Here is an 18,176-nt window from a genome sequence, read left to right as displayed (position 1 = left end):
GCTGTTGTCAGTGTTCTTGGCCACCCCGGAGGATGGTGAGGGTGGACACTTGCCGCCGTTGTCAGTGTTCTTGGCCACCCCGGAGGATGGTGAGGGTGGACACTCACCGCCGTTGTCAGTGTTCTTGGCCACCCCGGAGGATGGTGAGGGTGGACACTCGCTGCCGTTGTCAGTGTTCTTGGCCACCCCGGAGGATGGTGAGGGTGGACACTCGCTGCCGTTGTCAGTGTTCTTGGCCACCCCGGAGGATGGTGAGGGTGGACACTCGCCGCCGTTGTCAGTGTTCTTGGCCACCCCGGAGGATGGTGAGGGTGGACACTCGCTGCCGTTGTCAGTGTTCTTGGCCACCCCGGAGGATGGTGAGGGTGGACACTCGCCGCCGTTGTCAGTGTTCTTGGCCACCCCGGAGCTCCTCTACTGGTCAATGGGAGGGCTTGTCCAGCAGTAGCTGTTGCATCTCACGGTCCCGTGAGGTTTGCTTTCTCTGAGGCATTTGCACCGGGGTGGCGGGGGGGGGGGGGAGGCCTCTCCCAGGTTGAACTTGAACAAAAGATGACCACGAGGAGCCAAAAGCGTTCATTCAACGAGTTGTGAGGAAGGTGTCCATTTAGGTTTCTACACGGGATCGTGTGCTTTCCTCTGAGTCTTAACAATTCACTTAAGAGCATCGGCAGGAGAGGGGCTTTCGCACCCATTTCACGGACGTGGACAGTGGGTCCCAGGAGGCTAGTGGGCTTATCTGGAGACAGGCAGGGAGCGAGAAGCAACAGCCTTATAGCCCTGTGCTGTGGGGGGGGAGGGGAGCAGCCCCGGGGGCCTGGCTGACCGCAGAGTGCAGAGAGAACCGCCCACCGAGGACCTGGCTGTCCTGAGCTCGCGTCCAGACAGCCCCCACCTCGCTCCCGCCTCCGTCTGTAAGTCAGATGGGCGTCTGGGTGAGCTCATCGGGAAGGTCCTTTCCAACGCCCAGGCTCTTCCAGCCTGTGGTTTTCCCTCAAAGCATATCTGAGGCAGCAAGTCACCATGAAGTCATGCTATGGGTGCAAGAAAGTTTCAGAAATAATTAAAGTGTGCGTTCTTGTTTAATAGGGGCAGCTTTTGTTTTTCTCAGAAGGAAAGAAAGAAAGAAAGAAAGAAAGAGAGAAAGAGAGAAAGAGAGAAAGAGAGAAAGAAAGAAAAGAAAGAAAGAAAGAAAGAAAGAAAGAAAGAAAGAAAGAAAGAAAAGAGCCACCAAGGGACTAATGTAGGGGTTGAGAGAGCATGCCCCGTGCGGTAGGTGGGTGGGGGGGGGAGGTAGGTGCCCAGCCTCAGGCCTCCTCTGCCCTCTGGCGGGTCCCTCCTTCAGAGAGCTTCTGTCTGTGGCTGAGCTGGCTTGGAGACTTGCAAACAGAAATGTGTCAGTCGGTTTTAATTCTGGAAAACAGATGCCCCCAGGCCCGAAGGTGATGATGGCCATTTATTTTTAAAATTAGGGAGCAAACGCTGGCTGACTTAGCTTCCCCGGGCCCCGAGCCTCTGCTCTCTCCACGGTCAGTGGAGCGGGACCCGCCACCAGGGAAGACACCTGGCAGCGTCCTGACTCCGTTCTGGCGTCTTCCCTTGACAGCTGATCGACGTGTTCTTCTTCCTGTTCCTCTTTGCCGTGTGGATGATGGCCTTCGGCGTGGCCAGGCAGGGGATCCTGCGGAAGAACGAGCACCGCTGGAGGTGGCTGTTCCGCTCGGTCGTCTATGAGCCCTACCTGGCCATGTTCGGCCAGGTGCCCAGCGACGTGGACGGTGAGCCTGACTGGCCTGGGCGGGGACAGCCGGGAGGAGGCTGGGGCCGACCCTGGGGGCCGCCTGAGAAGCACGTGGCCTGAGTTAAACTGACACCAGGGAGTAAGCAATAACCCTCAGAACTGTTCTTTGCTCCTGAACAGAATTTTACATTCACCTTGCAAGTGTGTGCCCAACATTTCAGCCTGTAACTTACAAACTTTTAAGAAATAGTGTCTCTCTGACACCCTGGAATGCTGAGCACCCAGGTTCGAAACCCAGAGGTCACCGGCCTAAGCATGGGCTCATCCAGCTTGAGTGCGGGTCGCTGGCTTGAGTGTGAGATCATAGACAGGACCCCAGGGTCACTGACTTAAAAGCAAGGGGTCACTAGCTTGGCTAGAGCCCCCCCACCCAGTCAAGGCACATATGAGAAAGCAATCAATGAGCAACTAAAGTGCTGCAACAGCAAGCTGACGCTTCTCATCTCTCTCCCCTCCTGTCTGTCTGTCCCTGTCTGTCCTCTCTCTTGCTCACCAAAAAAAAAAAAGTATTTCTCGTATTTTCAGCAGCAGTGTGTCAACTGAGAGCAATGAGCCTCATGCATTTAGAAGGGAGTGTTGTGAGTTGTACTCTCTTAAAATAACTGGGTGCCCATTGATTAAAAAAAAAAAGCACTATTGAAACATTTTGCATTGGCACCTGGACTTTAAACTCCCAACACCCTCCCATTGCCACCTAGTGTTTGGAGGCGGGCTCATGGTGGCCCAGGCTGCGTGGGTTGGCCACACCGAGTTCACACTGGGAGGGTGTGGGGCGCTGCAGCCTGGGGCAGCCTCGCCCACTCAGACCGGGGTCTCTAACCCGGAGCAGCTCTCGGAGGGCCGGACGCTTAGCCCCCTTCCTTCTCTGCGATTTCTCGGCACGTCCAAACGGAAGCACCCCGTCCTTCCTTCGAGACCCGGACGTCCTCCAAGGCCCCCATTCTGTCCAGGCTGCCGCCATTGTTCACTCAGTCGTGCTAATCAGAAGCCTCCGTGTCACGTCCCGGGCACCTCCTGGGATGTCACTCCCTGTGTCGAATTCGTCAGCTATTTTTGTTGGTTTTGCCTCCTCAATGTCTTTGCAATCAGCCCCTGCTACCACCCCCACCACCTCCCCCACGAGCCATCCTCACAGCCCACCTGCTTGGCTCTTAGTGGTGACCTCCCACACTCCCTGTGACCTGGTGTCCCCTGTGCCATGGCCAGAGCGATCCTTAGGTGGAGAGAATCTGATGTCATCCCTCTGCGTAAAGCACTCTCCCGGTTAGCCGTTGTTTTTAGGGTCAAGGTTAAAGACCTTTCCTTCCTGGGGAAGCTGTTCTGGAGAGGCGGCCTCAGTGTATGCTCACAGACTGCGCCGTGCACGTCCCTCTTAGAACTCTCACGGGCTGACGTTTTGAACTTGTGTGGTTGCTTGTCTGCCTGCCCAAAGAGGCTGGCGGCTCCCTGAGGGCCCAGCCCCTGTCTGCCTTGCCCTTCCCCTTTTCTCCTGTCCCGCTGTGGCCCCTGGCTCCTACTAGCTGCTCAACAAACACTTGCTGGATGAATGAATGAATGCGCGATTCTAAAGGCTCGCGCCTTGTTTGGATAAAGCGCCTTAGAACAAACCACAGTGCCCAACACGTTGTGGGACCGTGATCACCGTCTTGTGTCCCCCCCTGGGGTGGGTGGCCTAGCACTGTCCCTCGGGGGGGCCCTCACGTTGTGCCCCCCCCTGGGGTGGGTGGCCTAGCACTGTCCCTCCAGGGGGGGGGCCTCACGTTGCCTTTCGGTTCCCACATCCTCAGGCACCACGTACGACTTTGCGCACTGCACGTTCACGGGGAACGAGTCCAAGCCCCTGTGTGTGGAGCTGGACGAGCAGAACCTGCCGCGCTTCCCCGAGTGGATCACCATCCCCCTGGTGTGCATCTACATGCTGTCCACCAACATCCTGCTGGTCAACCTGCTGGTCGCCATGTTTGGGTGCGTGTTCGGGCGGACGTTCCCGGGTGTCTGTGCCATGCCAGGACCCCGGGGCCGGGGGGTGGGTGGGGTGGGAGGGACTGGGAGCAGAGTTGTGCAGGTCCCCCTTGGGGGGCTTTATGGGTCACGTTTCTCAGCTCCCTGGTGTTTCCCCGGTCGTCCCTGTGGCCTCATGGTTTAGGGGACAGGCTGCCTGGAGAGGGTGGCACCTTAAAGGGACTATGTTAAAAATACAATGTGACCCTCTTAGTTTATTTGACATCAGAGATCAGCCCCTGTCACACCCTCCAATGCATTCGGACACTGTGGGTACTCAGCGTCCATTTAGAAATCTGCCCCGTGTGCCATGGTGCTGGCACGACAGTGCAGCGTGCCGGTCAGCTCACCTCCACGGTTCTTGTTGTCCGAGGGACTCAGTGGTACGGGTTCTAGGGCTTAAAGGACTCAGCCTTTGCCTGACTTATGGTGGTGCAGTGAATAAAACATCGACCTGGGATGCTGAGGTCGCCGGTTCAAAACCCCGGGCTTGCCTGGCCAAGGCACATATGGGAGTGGATGCTTCCTGCTCCTCCCCCCTTCTCTCTGTCTTTGTCTCCTCTCTAAAAATGAAAAAAAAAAAAGGGACTCAGCCTTTATCCACTTGCTGCTTTAAACTTTTCAGTTGAAATACGAGGGAGAAGGGTCAGGAGCGTGGCTCTCCCTGGGCTTGTGTCTGACGTGGCTGAGGGCGAATGTGGTGTTGGCTCTGGACACTCCCGTGGCCTCTGGCAGTGCCTTCTAAGCATTTAGGAAACCGCGGTTTTCCTTTCCCCTTCCTTTTTCTTAGGAGAGTTCCAAAGAGCCCCACGTGGCAGTTTCGGTGGGAGTATCTCAGTTTTATGCTGTGGCTTTAGGGGAGGTAGTCATTTTGAGGACAGGGGTCCTGGCACAGACAGACAGACAGACAGACAATTTAGCAACAGAATTCAAGTAAAAAACTACTTGCTAAACTTTGAGGTGGAAGAGAGGCCTTTTCGTTGAGGCCAGGTGGGGATGTGGGCCTCCGGGGACATCACCCCTCGGAAGGGCAGGGCAGTGAGCTTCCTTGCCCACCATGGCAGCCTTACAAACTGTAACGTACGTAAATGCATGTTTGGGAATTTTGACTCAGTGCTAGAGCAGTCTCTAGATGGTGTTCAAGGGGGAAGGGACATTCTACATTAAAAGGATTGATCACAGGCCCTGTGTGGCTTATGAAGGACAGGAAGGGACAGTAGCTGACTGTGCGTCATCTCAACCCCAGAGCCACGGAGCTACAGATGCTGCGTCCTGGAGATAGATCCACCCAGGTGTTTCTCCCAAAAAGGACTCAGCAAATGTACCCTGAGCCAGGATAGCTTCTCAGAATAAAATATATATACTTTTTAAATCTTAGGAATAGAATAAGCTCATTGTGAATGTGCAGAAAAAGTAAGAAAAGAAGAAAAGCAGGACGTGGTATAGCAGTGTAAGAGGGTCTGGGTGGTGTGGGAGGGGGGAGAGCAGACCACGGTCCCAGGAGCAATAGCTAGTATTTATTGACCACTTCTCGTGTGAGGCACGCCTGGGTGCCTCACATGTGCAACCTCGTTGAATTATTAATCACTTCTGTGTAGGTGGTGTTGTCATTTATGAATGTGGAGCTGGAGCTGGAGAGGTTAGTTCTGCTGGTAGGGGAAGGAATGGGCTCAGAAACATATAATGATATAATAAATATAATATAATATAATATAATATAATATAATATAATATAATATAATATAATATAATATAATATGATATGATGTAATACAATATGATATGATATGATTGATATAATATAGTATAATATATGAGCAGTAAAAAAGTGCTATTGACCACTGGGCAAATGGAGGACAGAGTGATTAATTGTGATGGATGTTGGGGGTGTGGCGAGGACCGGCAGCAGCCAGCAGAGGTGACATTTGCTAAGCGGACTCCAGACCTGGAGCCCAGAGCCTGGCCGGGGAGGCAGGGAGGGAGAAGTGAGGAGCTAGAGGTAGTTTGGGGAGCACGGCCAGCCGTGGACGGCAGGCTGGGTGTCAGGGATAGGTGATAGCCTGTCCTTTATGTCACGGCACAGGGTTTGGACATGTCCCTGTGGGTGGCGGCAGAGTTCATGGGTCGACCCAGGCCTATGGCCCAGCGTTAGCTCCACACTAAATCGTGTGAGCGTCTGTAGATTGTCGCGGGAGGCTCTCTGGTTGTCTCTTGCCAGTGGTTTTGAACCTGCTTTTTTGGATTTGGATGCTGGGGCAGGAGAGGCAACCCGGAATGTGGGGAACACCTCATACCTTCTGGGGCACTGCGGGGGTCGTGGGCAGCGCCGGCTGGAGCCTGCTGGCGTGTGGGCAAGAGATGGAAAACGGAAAACGTATGAAATCGAAGAGGAGCTTCGGGAGGGACACGTCTGATTGACGTCGACCTGGCAAGTTTCTCGTGCTTCAGTTTATTCTAAAATCGGCCCTTGCTTCAGCATCTACTTTTTCTTTGTGATTTATTTTATTTTATTTTATTTTTTCAGACTCTTCATTCTGGTCTGTTGATCAATCTTTCTGTTTTGGTTTTTACTACCAAATGGCTTTAATTACTGCCTCCCCCCCGCCAAAAAAAAAACAAAAACATTTGACATCTGTTGTACAAGCCTCCCTCATTATTCTTGTTCAAACTTTCCTGGCTTTTCTTGTGTATTTAATCATATGGAGACGCCTAAGCCTCGTTTTCTGAAATCCTTTCTCTTTCTCCTTCAAAAAAAAAAAATCTTGCAAATTTTATTGTGATAATATTAACTTTGTAAAATCATTTAGGGGAAGCTGACATTTAAACACACAAAGTATCTTACCATCCAGAAAAATTGATGTCAGTCTACATTTATTCAATGATGTGTCATTTCTCAGTGAAGTTTTATTCATACAGATCAGGCAGACTTTCGTTACTTTTTTTTTTTTTAGCCATTTGTTGTGTGCGAGATATTTTTTCTAAGATATGATTTTTTTCCCCCCAGTAACCACTTTTTGATAGGCAGGGAAGCTATTCAAGTTGTGCTTATCTATTTCAGAGCAAGGACTCCTTACTGAATTCTTTTTATTCTTTTTTATCACGGCACGGAAGTTTCCTCCTACTTCTTATTTATTAAGCTCTTTTCTTCTTTTTATCCCCTCCCTCCAATCGGAAATGGACACCGAATGCTGGCAGGAGGCTCTCTGGCAACTATTGAAATCCTATTTTTCCTCTTCATCTGTGATGGGTTATGAAAGTGATGAATTATAAACATGTTCTTCACATTTAGTCATCCTCTGTTCTTTGGTCGGGGCGGATCCTTCTCTCAGCGGACGGCTGGATTTCATTTCTGTACAAGGCTGTCGGAATCCTAAACTTTTGTTGTCTCCTGGTCACATTTTCAGTGTCAGCGAATTTCTGGAAGCTTGTCTCTCCCCCAACCCCCCGTTTCCTCCTCCTCCCTGCCCCGAGGAGCGTGCTCAGTTATCACCACAGACCTTCCCCCACCGGCTGGGGAGCTGGGGGCGCAGAGTCAGAGGGAACCTTGCCGGCTCCTCTCAGGGAGGGCACCTAGGCTGTCATCGGTGGGCAGGGGGACCGGAAAGCCTATGGGTGGAGGGGGGAGACAGCTGGGACGGGAGAGGGGACCTGTGAGCTGCTCCACGTGCCGGGCTTGCCGAGGGGGTGAGCGTGTGCCATCCCCGAACCCCAGCGGCAACTCGACAGGAAGGGAAACAATGTCTAAAGAACCATAAGAATCGTTTCAGCCAAGCTGTTTGAAGCGGTGCTCGCCGTCAGCCTTCCCCAGAGAACCTTCCTGTCGCTTTGGCCGAGCTGGGATCTGACTTGAGAGAGAAAGCACCGTCAGGAAGCTGCTGCCGTGCGGGGAGGCGGACCTCCGTGTACAAACTAACCTCCCACGGTCAACCCTGGCAGTGCGTGACTCACGCAGAGGGGCTTTGGGGGATGAGTGTCCTGTAGTGGGCTAGCTCCCCACTGCCCCTGGGACGTGGAGGAGGGCTCTCCCTCTTCCCCAGGAAAGGAAGGCTGCTCCCTGGGTCCACCTGTGCCCTGAGGTGTAGAGGACACGGGGATCCCACAGGAGCGGCAGCGGAGACCTTGCCATGAGGCTGAGTTCTTCAGAATCGCCAACTGCACCAATGGAAAACCTTCTTTTATGAGCACTGGCCTGAGAACATGCTTGACCAGGGGTGGCTGACTTGTTCTGTAAGGTCCAGCTTCCCTTTGGCCAGATGTGATTGATAGAGTGAGATTACCTTGTTAAAGACGAGTGTGAGCCTCACCATTGTCATTGAAGTGTCTTCCCGGAATACAAAAATTAGTCATCAACACGATTTCTAATGGCTGCTGCATGTAACCGTCTTGATGAACCGTAATGTGTGAGGCATATTTTTAGAGCAGAACACTTCAGTTGTCCCGTCCGTCCTGCTGGGGGAGGGGGGAGGTGGGGACGGCGGTTATGGACAGCGTGGCGAATAGCCGTGTGTACATCCACGCGCATCCTGCCGGCTCTCCGTAGCTCCCTAGTCTCGGGTGAATGTTCAGAGGGATGCACATCTTCAAGGCCCTTGATAAATATGAGGGCACATTACTCATAAGAGCATTGACACCTTGTGCCTCTTTGTAGCTAACCAAAAAAACAGACGAATGGGAAAAGACAGCCCTTGAAAGGTGTTGTCATAAATATAATTTTAGTGTTCATTCGACCTTTTTTTTTGTGTGTGTGTATGTGATTGAAAATAAAATTAAAAAGAAGAACCAAAAGCCAGAGATCATTCTGGTCCTACTTGAATTGGAGCGTGCCTGGTGCTGAGCGGTTTTGACCTTGGTACCAGCATAGACTATCTGTTCTGTCCGGACCTACATTACCAAGGTTGCTGCTTAAAATCAACAGTGCTGCCTGACCAGGCGGTGGTGCAGTGAATAGAGCATCGGACTGGGACGCAGAGGACCCAGGTTCAAAACCCTGAGGTCGCCAGCTTGAGTGTGGGCTCATCTAGTTTGAGCACAGGCTCACCAGCTTGAACCTATGGTCACTGGCTTGAGCAAGGGGGCACTTGCTCTGTTGTAGCCCCCTGGTCAAGGCACATATGTGAAAGCAGTCAATGAACAACTAAGGTGCTGCAACAAGGAGTTGATGCTTCTCATCTCCCTCCCTTCCTGTCTGTCCGTCCCTATCTGTCCCTCTCTCTGTCTCTCTCTGTCTCTGTCACACACACACAATCAACAGAGCCGTGTTTGGCAGCGACATAAGAGGCACGTGGAAGGCAGCTCAGTCGTGACCTTGTCCCCCCGCCCCCCCCAGCTACACCGTGGGCACCGTCCAGGAGAACAACGACCAGGTCTGGAAGTTCCAGCGGTACTTCCTGGTGCAGGAGTACTGCAGCCGCCTCAACATCCCCTTCCCTTTCGTCGTCTTCGCCTACTTCTACATGGTGGTGAAGAAGTGCTTCAGGTGCTGCTGCAAGGAGAAGCCCGTAGAGCCGTTTTCCTGCTGTGAGTGGCGGGCCCTCTGTGCTGGGGATTGAAGGCAGGGGTTCATGCCAGCGGGAGGGGGGCGTGCCCTGCCCGGCCCACAGCTCAGCGAGGAAAGGGCTGACCCACCTGCCTCCCCGCTCACGTCCATCCATCTGTCCGTGAAGCTTGGGCATCGGGCCGGCCCAGGAATTAATTACTCATGAGAAAGGGTAGATTGAGAGAGACCCCATTGTCCGTCTGCCAGGGTGGCCCTCTTTGGGATGGACATCAGGATAATGTAAATAGTATGTTGAACAAGCGTGGTTTATGGGATGGTGGCAAACCTGGCTGTTTTTGCTGCCAGTGGCTGCTGTGAAATTTACTCTCTGGGACGCGTCAGCCTTGACCCCAGCAGGGCTGGTGACTTTTCTGGTCACCCTGAAGGAATCAGCAAGCTTATAGTGACTTGAGTTGGCAAAAATAGTTTCAACTTAGAAATGAGAATGGATGGTCCAATATATTAACCAGCTCGTTCATTGCCATTCAGAGGGGAGACTCCCGTAGGACACCGACCTCCTCTCAGCTGGCGGAGCTGTCAGGGAGGGGGCCTGTCTCACTGACCCTGTCCCACTCGCCAGCTGCCATTGTGACCCTCAACACGGGGTGGGGGGGGGGAAGGAGGAGAAAGATCACGCTTTCTGGAAACAGCGGTTCTCTCGAGGCTGCTGGCAGGCTCTCTGGCCGGGCACATGTTCACAGACGATCCTCCTCCATTGTGTGGGCGCCTGGTGGGTCCTTCGGGGTGGCCTGGCTGGCCCTGCTTACCACAGCTCCGACGTGCCAATGCTCTGCCCGAGGGCTGCTCCCGGACGTCCAGGTAGGGTGACCAGTTCATCCCAGTCTGCCTGGGACTGTCCCGATTGTAAAATGGTGAGTCTTACGCCTCAGCAACCCCATCAGTTCCTGTCATAAAGTGACCTGGTGGGCTGACAGGGGAGGTCAGTCAGGGGCTCAGGCTGGACCCAGCCTTGGTACTGGCGGGATTTCCGGTCTCAGTCCCCTTCTGTGGAGAGAGGGGAGATGGGCCACTTCAGCTCTCTAAGCAGATCTAGTGTATATTATTGTGTAATGAACCCCCCCGGGACCTGGTTGCCTGAAACAACCACTTTTTGTTGGCTGACGGTTCTGTGCGTCTGTCTCTCCGTGGTCAGGGCTCAGCGGGGATGGCTGGTCTCTGCTCCTCCCGGCGTTTATCACTTGGCAGGCGGGCCATGGGCTGGCTGGTCCCGATGTCCACGTGCACTCACATGTGTGCAGCCGGCTGGGCCCTCAGCGGGGAGCATCAATCAGTGTCCCCTGGCTCAGGCTTCCCCCGTGCAGGCTGGGCTCCCGCACGAAGCCATTGCTGCATAGTCAGATGCCACCACCTCCGCCGTGTGCTATTGGGGAAGGGGAGTCACAGGCTCGCCCAGAGCTGGGGAGTGGAGAATGAGGCCCCACCTCCCGACGGGGAGGAACAAGCTGGGTGTGCAGACCCCCGAGAGTGCCTCCCCCACCCAGCATGGGCCTATCAGAGGCAGGCAAGCTCCTCACTGCCCTCTCCACCTTGCCACTCACAGTTAAGGGGAGCTGTGCTGTTGGGGCCTTAGGTTTCATGAACTCATCTGCCATATTAATTTGATTTGACACACTAGAAACAAAAACGTTTCTTTAACCAGACAGTTTTGAGCAGTCCAAAATGATCTTTGATGCCTGGAACAATTGAAAATAAAATTTTCTGTACTCTAAAAGCTACAAAGCATCCAGCCTCCGGGAAGTGACCAGAATATAGGCTGACTCTGCGGACGTATCGGACCCTGAGGACGTATCTGTGGCCACGGATGCATGTAACCCTGTGGACGTGTCTGACCCTCTATTCTGTGCCTTGCTCGAGGCTCACCAAGCTTAGGAAAAGGAAGACAGATCTCCAGGAACTGGCTTCTTCCTCTTTCTCAGAACTGAGGATCCTCCTGTGCTACTTTCCCACGATGGGTACATTTCATGAGTAACTTGAATATCTGCTGTTTTTCTTCCATGAAAAGAAACTTTCCCAAGCCCTTCCCATCTAAGCAGGGTCTGCGATAGTTGTGAATATTAGCAAGACACACAAACTTGGTTCCAGAAAATGACCTTTAGCAATTTGGAAAAGAAATAGGTGCCTCAATGTTTCTGAGTTATTCCATTAGTCTTATCACTTATATTCTGACAGCCTCCAAGCCCTGTGGGAAAGTTCTCATAAAATGTCTCAATAGGTGCTAATAAGATAGAGGCTATCCTTGTCTCAAACAGGGCTCATAATTTCAGGGAGCAAAACAGAAATGAAAAAGCTTTCATTGAGAAGTGTGGGGACCACTCACTTTGCAGAAACGTGTAGGGTGCCAGGAGAGCTACGCTGCGGGCGCTTTAACCCAGACTAGAGTGAGTCAGGGAAGACTTCCTGGAAGAAGGGGATGTTTAAGTTGAGACCCAGAAAATGAGCAGGAATTAGCCAGGCAAAGAGGCAGAGGGAGGGAGGGAACCACTGAATGAAGTGCGGTCAGAATGAGGAGGAAGTTCGGGAGGTCAGAGGAGAGAAGAGAGGGGTCCCTAGAGCCCAGGGCTGCAGAGGGAGTAGTGAGAGACCCTGGGTCCTGTCCCATGGCCAAGTTCTAGCTCCACACGGTCCCCTCCACCTCCTGTCCCCAGCCCATCATGTCACATGTCACAATGTCTTCTGCTCAGTTCATGCCGCGCTCCCTCTGTTCCTGGGCGTGGCGTCCTGTGTGTATGTGTGTGCGTGCGTGTGTGTGTGCGTGTGTGTGTGAATGTGAGTGTGAGTGTGTGTGCGCGCGTGTGTGTGCGTGCGTGTGTGTATGTGTGTGTGCGTGCGTGTGTGTGTGTGAATGTGAGTGTGCATGTGTGCGTGTGAGTGTGTGCGTGTTTCCCTCTGGTCTTCTCTTTGTTGCACCTGAGTAAATGGCCCCTGGCGACGGGCAGTGGGTTTGTGTCTTGGATCGGGATGGTCATTCCTGTCCTGCCAGTGTAACCCAAGTATAAGGTCTACTGGAAAGTTCTGTCCGTTTTTGGAATAAAACAAAATACAAATTTTTCTTACTGTCAATAAAACTTTATTAAATAATATATTTCCACACCAATCCTATCTTCCGAATATGGTCCGAAATGGTTTGCTGAGCTGAATTAAGCCTTTCTGCGATCTCCAATGTTGTCAGAAAAGGATCTTGCTCCAACATGGTCTTAACAACATCGTCATTGATCAAAGATGGTCGCCCAGAATGTGGCTTATCAGAAAGGTCAAAATCACCTGTTTCGAATTTTTCGAACCATCTTCTGCATGTCCTATCAGAAACTGTACCTTCACCAAACACTTTCAATAAATTTCTACATGCTTCTGTAGCATTTCTTCCTTGTTGGAATTCGTAAAAATTACAGTGGCGTAAATGAACTTTATCAGTAGCCATGTGTACACTATGGCTTCACACATAAGACTAACGTGAATCAACTTCGTTTTAGTTAATTTGCTACGTCAGTATGTATACATTAAGTGATAAAAATAGAGGCACGCATGCGCCAAATAAACATGTGCTTACGTGTTGAAACTTGTGATAGAAACAGACAGAACTTTCCAGTAGACCTTTTATTTTGATGATTCAGAAAGTAAAACAACGAATCTTACTAACCTAAATGTGATAACTGATGACAATTAGGAAAAGAATTAACTTGCCAAGAACCATCATTTAAAAAAAAAATCCTTAACTATGTAGAAATGGAGGCAAGTTAGTCATGAAATGACCTTCAATATGGGTCATAACACCCTTTTCTGTGGGCTCCCTGGAGCTGTGTCCCCCTGAAGTCTGGCTTTCGGGGGGTAAGTGTGCCAGCGACCCCCAACTCACGTCCCAGGTGAAAGAATCCTTGTAGCCAACTCCTTTCACAGCATCGTTTTAAGAGATGGAATGTCACTTTGGGAGTGTCATTAGCCATCACGCCTCTGTAGTTCTTCCTGATGAAGAGAAGTGTTCTGACAATTCGGATGAGCCGCTGTCTTTCCTCCCGTCGTTCTGCCTTGGCTGACAAAGTGAGTCACTCAAACGCAAAGGAAGCAGAGTCTTTGTATCAGAGGTGGGGATGGGAAATTGAGGCCTGGGCTCTGACGGTTCTCAAACACCACACCCAAGGGACAGGGGCTCCTGATGGCATGTCCCGGGGCTGTCCCTGGCTGTCCTGAAGCCAGGTCATGGGTGAGTGTCCATAGGACCTCGAGGAAAGCTGAGGGGACAGTCTATGCCTTTATATTTGGAGGAAAATGCCAAGTAAATTTAGGAAAGAGACTCCGGCAACAGTGTCTATATTTTTTCCTTGAGCGGTTCCAGAAAAACAAGACAAAAACAGAAAACAGCGGTTAAAAGGCGCAGGGAGGAAGATGAACTCAGCGTAAACTAAAAACGATGTCCAACCATCAGTGCTGTCTGAGGGGAAGAATGAGGAGTTGAGTGAGGCGGCGAAACCTCGTCACTGGTGGGATTCCAGCTGGGTGTGGGTGCGTGAGGGCAACGGGGGTGCGAGGTCCCCCCTCCAGAGATGCACTGGGCCCCGCCCCGGATCAGCAGAAGCCGGGAATTCAGTGTCTCATGAAAACGAGTCCGTCCCTGGGCTGGGCTGGGTTCAGAAGGGAGGACAGAACGCTCTTCGCTCCCTCAAGACTTCCTCAGTGATTAAGCACAATGCGGACGCTAAAATGGAAGCCACTCCCCCACTTGGCCAGAAAATGGAGAGGACCTGCAACTTGAGGAAGCCAGTAGGTAGGTCAGAAGTGGCCCTGTCAACGTGCACCTGTCTCCCCCGTGGGGCCCTGGCAGAGCGATGACCTTACAAATGGAGAAACAGACTGCGTGAGCCTTCGACACGCTCCCTCTCCAAACAGGTCTTACTCTCAAGAAGGAGGAAAGAAGGGGGGATGAGAGGCCACCGAGGGACAGGACCCTTCTCTGCACACCATGCCGTGAGGACAGGAGGGAGGGCGCCCGGGAGCTCGTACCCGCCGGAGACTTCTGGAGGTGTCTGTTCACCACCTGGTCACTTGTTTCTCCCTGGAGACCTCTAACCCCAGAGACCACAGCCCTCTGTGGTTGCCATAGCCTCTCAGGGTCATCCACTTCCTGAACTTACTTTACATTGGCCTCCAGTGACGGGGAAAGGCATGGGCTTTAAGCTTGAAATTGCTCTCCTTTGGAGAAAAGTGCAAGGATTTGCAAACAAATTTCATAAAAGGTAGGATCCAAACTTCCATTTTTGGTGACATCTTCAGGTCATAAAAAAAGTGTGCTACCCAGTAACTGTATTTTTTTAAAATAAAAGTTTTTGTTTTTTTTCATGATTAAAAAGTAATTTGTATCCATTGAAGACCACTAGAAAAATATACTAAAGCACATATAATAAAGAGCAAGGGCACATGTAACTGACCACCCAGAGATAAATATTAACACAAGGGTATTCATTCTGTCATTCATGGGTGGGTGTATAATAATTAGATTGAACTGTGCATATACATTCACAATCTGATTTGTTCATTTAACTAATAATACATCCAACCATTTTCCAAATCCACAAATAAACATCTGCATGACAGTTTTTAACTGAAATATGCCAGTGTATCAATGTTCCATAATTAATTTTACCAATCTCTTGTTATTAAGCATGTAGACTTTTGATGCCTTTGTTGTCATATAGTATTATGCTAAACAGTCCCATGCATCCATTTTTTGAGCACATGAGTGATTACCCCTCCCCCTCCCTTGAGTTATTTCTAAAAGAGAAATTTCTAGACAAAGAGTATGTCTACAATGAAGTCTTCTGCTCTTGTCTGGAGCTGTGCTCATCCCTAACCCCCCGAGGCTGTGACAGTGTGCGGATTTTCCAGCGTTTGGGAAGCCTGTGGTCTATGTCTTTACCAACACTAGATATAGTCAGTATTGTAGATCCGACTACTTTCTGGTTTGGTTGGTAAAAATGCCACATTGTAACTTCCACCAGCCTGTTTCCTTGACTGATGGAGAAGTCGGGTGATTTTTCTTGGTCGTTTGTCCTTCTTGCTCACTGACCACCTGCGGGTAGGAGCGCCCCGTCCTCCCCACACCGGGTTTGAGGTTCTCCTCTGGGGCTCCTGCCTCCATCTTATCAGGAGGAAAAGACACCGGGCACGACGTGGCTAGGGAAGGTACAGTCGAAAAGAGTGCGGTTAGGAAGTGTAGTCTAGAGCGAATAACCACTATTTAAAAATAAATCTGAAAAAAAGAAAAAGAAGGATGAGAAAAATAAAGAAATCTGTATTCGCTAGGAAGGGTTTGCTTCAAACCTGCCTCCTGCATGCCTGACCTGTGGTGGCGCAGTGGATAAAGTGTCAACCTGGAAATGCTGAGGTTGCCGGTTCGAAACCCTGGGCTTGCCTGGTCAAGGCACATATGGGAGTTGATGCTTCCAGCTCCTCCCCCGTCTCTCTCTCCTCTCTCCTCTCTCTCTCTCTCTCTGTCTCCCTCTCTCTCCTATCTAAAAATGAATCAATAAAAAAAACAAAAAAAACAAAAAAAACCCCTGCCTCCTGCAGATTGGCTATCTTTGACTCCCCATTAATTTTTTTTTTAAATCCAGGAAGATTACGTAACTTTCTCCAAACTCTAACATGTCAAGGAACAAATTTACAAGTGAAAAGCTAGATACACGTACTCCAAGTGGGCACCGGCGAGGACACGTGAGGGTGAGGAAGGCTGTCCGCCGCACGGGTGCCTGAAACACAGACGATGTGTTGCTTGTTCTTTGCTCTGCTGCCTGTGGAGGAAAAGATGCGACAGCCTTTCCCGGGAGGTCCACGCCCAGATGTCACCCCTCAGGAGGGTGGAAATGACGTCAGGCCTTGCTTGCCTCTCCTTCAGAGTTCCTCTCCAGCCTTTGGTTGAGGGGAGGCAACCCACCGGTGGTTCTTCCACAGAATGACCGCGGGTGTCTTCTCATGTCATGAAAAAGGAAGGAGCCCAAGGAAATGAGAACCGAATTCACTAGCGAAATAACCGTGCTGGGTCATGGAACGGAGAGAGGGGAATGGGTCGCTTCTTCTATTTAGAATACAGGTTGCATTCCTATTCATGCGGGCATGGCCCGTGCGTCCTTGTTGCCTGAGAAATTCACTGCTGCTCCACCTGTCTGCGGCTGTCACTGGTAAGTAACGCTAGTCCGGTCCACTGGTGCAGGACGATTCGGATTCTCCCGCTCCACTCAGTGCCCAGTGGGTGTTGATCCGGGAGTACAGGGACGGATGAAACCATTTGAATGTTTTTCTTTGTCTCATTATTCAAGGTTTGAAAAATGAAGACAACGAGACTCTGGCGTGGGAGGGTGTCATGAAAGAAAATTACCTCGTCAAGATCAACACGAAAGCCAGCGACACCTCAGAGGAGTACGTCAACCCTTCGTTTCTGCTCTGTGAATGTCCTGTGTCCCCAGCCCGCAGCGTAGGCCACCGGTCTAAGCGAGCCGTGTAGAGAGTAGTTACGGCAGAGGGCAATGGCACCGAAAGATATCGCCCAGGCAACGGAGGATGACAAACAGGAAATGGGAGGAGGGGTCAGCCTTTCAGACGGGCGAAACCACCACCAGCTGGCCACCCTCATTGTCCTTCAAGGCCCTGGGGGAGGAAGAGGTATTTGGAGCCTGCAGGACAGGGCTTCAGAACCAGGTGACAAGAGTGTGGGTCCCTCTGCCATGGCTACAGAGGAGGGTTCCAGGAAGACCCTCAGACAGCGGGCACCGGGCACCACCTGACAGGTGCCACACATCTATCCTTGTGATGCAGGAGGAATGACATTAGCAGATGGAAAAGCCACAGGGCTGATGTGTTACAGGCTGTCCCTGAGAAGTTCTGAGCATCCTTTACGGATCACAGGGTCTTGTTATCCACATCCTAGAGCTAGACAAGCCACTAACTCCATAGACGGTCCACCCGTGCTGGTGACCCAGGGCCTCTGGGAACGTGCCTTTCTTACCGAGCGGGTTAACATGGTTCATGGTCAGATGTCACAAATACCGAGAGCTCCAAACACACCCAGAGGCCGCGCGAACAAAAGTGAGTGCGCACAAGCATGGTGCAGTCCTTTGCGAGCTCCGGTGCCACTCCTGGGGAGCGTGGGGTGTGTGCCCTTTCTCTCTGAGACACAAGGCAGGAGCCCTGAGCTTTCTCCACGTCTAGACCCCGAACCAGTGGTTTTGGAAGGGAGGGGCAGACCTTACGGGTCCCCTAACACCACGCCACCAGCCCAGGCCGCATCAGCAGGCTGCACTTGTACCTGGGCTGGGGGGGGGGCCTTACGGGTCCCCTAACACCACGCCACCAGCCCAGGCCGCATCAGCAGGCTGCACTTGTACCTGGGCTGGGGAGTGGAACTTACAGGTCCCCTAACACCACGCCACCAGCCCAGGCAGCATCAGCGGGCTGCACTTGTACCTGGGCTGGGGGGGGGCCTTACGGGTCCCCTAACACCACGCCACCAGCCCAGGCAGCATCAGCGGGCTGCACTTGTACCTGGGCTGGGGGGGGGCCTTACGGGTCCCCTAACACCACGCCACCAGCCCAGGCAGCATCAGCGGGCTGTCCTTGTACCTGGGCTGGGGTGGGGGCGGACCTTACGGGTCCCCTAACACCATACCACCAGCCCAGGCAGCATCACAGTATCAGCGGGCTGCACTTGTACCTGGGCTGGGGGCGGGGGTGGTTCTGCTTCGCTTGGGGATTAGGAAGAAAGTAAAAAAGGGAAATGCAGTTGACACTGGAAATGAAAGTGACTTGTATTTGTTCTTTAAAAAAGACTTT

The 18,176-nt window shown here is 51.9% G+C and overlaps 1 protein-coding gene across 1 annotated transcript in view; it reads left to right on the top strand.

Moving 5' to 3' along the window:
- TRPM8 (transient receptor potential cation channel subfamily M member 8) overlaps positions 1 to 18,176 on the top strand; it is a 71,840-nt gene that overhangs the window by 50,617 nt on the left and 3,047 nt on the right. Inside the window, exons 19-22 of the mRNA XM_066280064.1 lie at positions 1,607 to 1,778; positions 3,589 to 3,766; positions 9,129 to 9,319; positions 16,667 to 16,766. Coding sequence (XP_066136161.1) covers positions 1,607 to 1,778; positions 3,589 to 3,766; positions 9,129 to 9,319; positions 16,667 to 16,766 — 641 coding nt within the window. The remainder of the gene's footprint in view (positions 1 to 1,606; positions 1,779 to 3,588; positions 3,767 to 9,128; positions 9,320 to 16,666; positions 16,767 to 18,176) is intronic.

The sequence above is a fragment of the Saccopteryx bilineata genome, chromosome 5, assembly GCF_036850765.1.
Source record: "Saccopteryx bilineata isolate mSacBil1 chromosome 5, mSacBil1_pri_phased_curated, whole genome shotgun sequence".
Taxonomy (NCBI): Eukaryota; Metazoa; Chordata; class Mammalia; order Chiroptera; family Emballonuridae; genus Saccopteryx; species Saccopteryx bilineata.
This window is presented reverse-complemented; position numbering and strand designations above follow the sequence as displayed.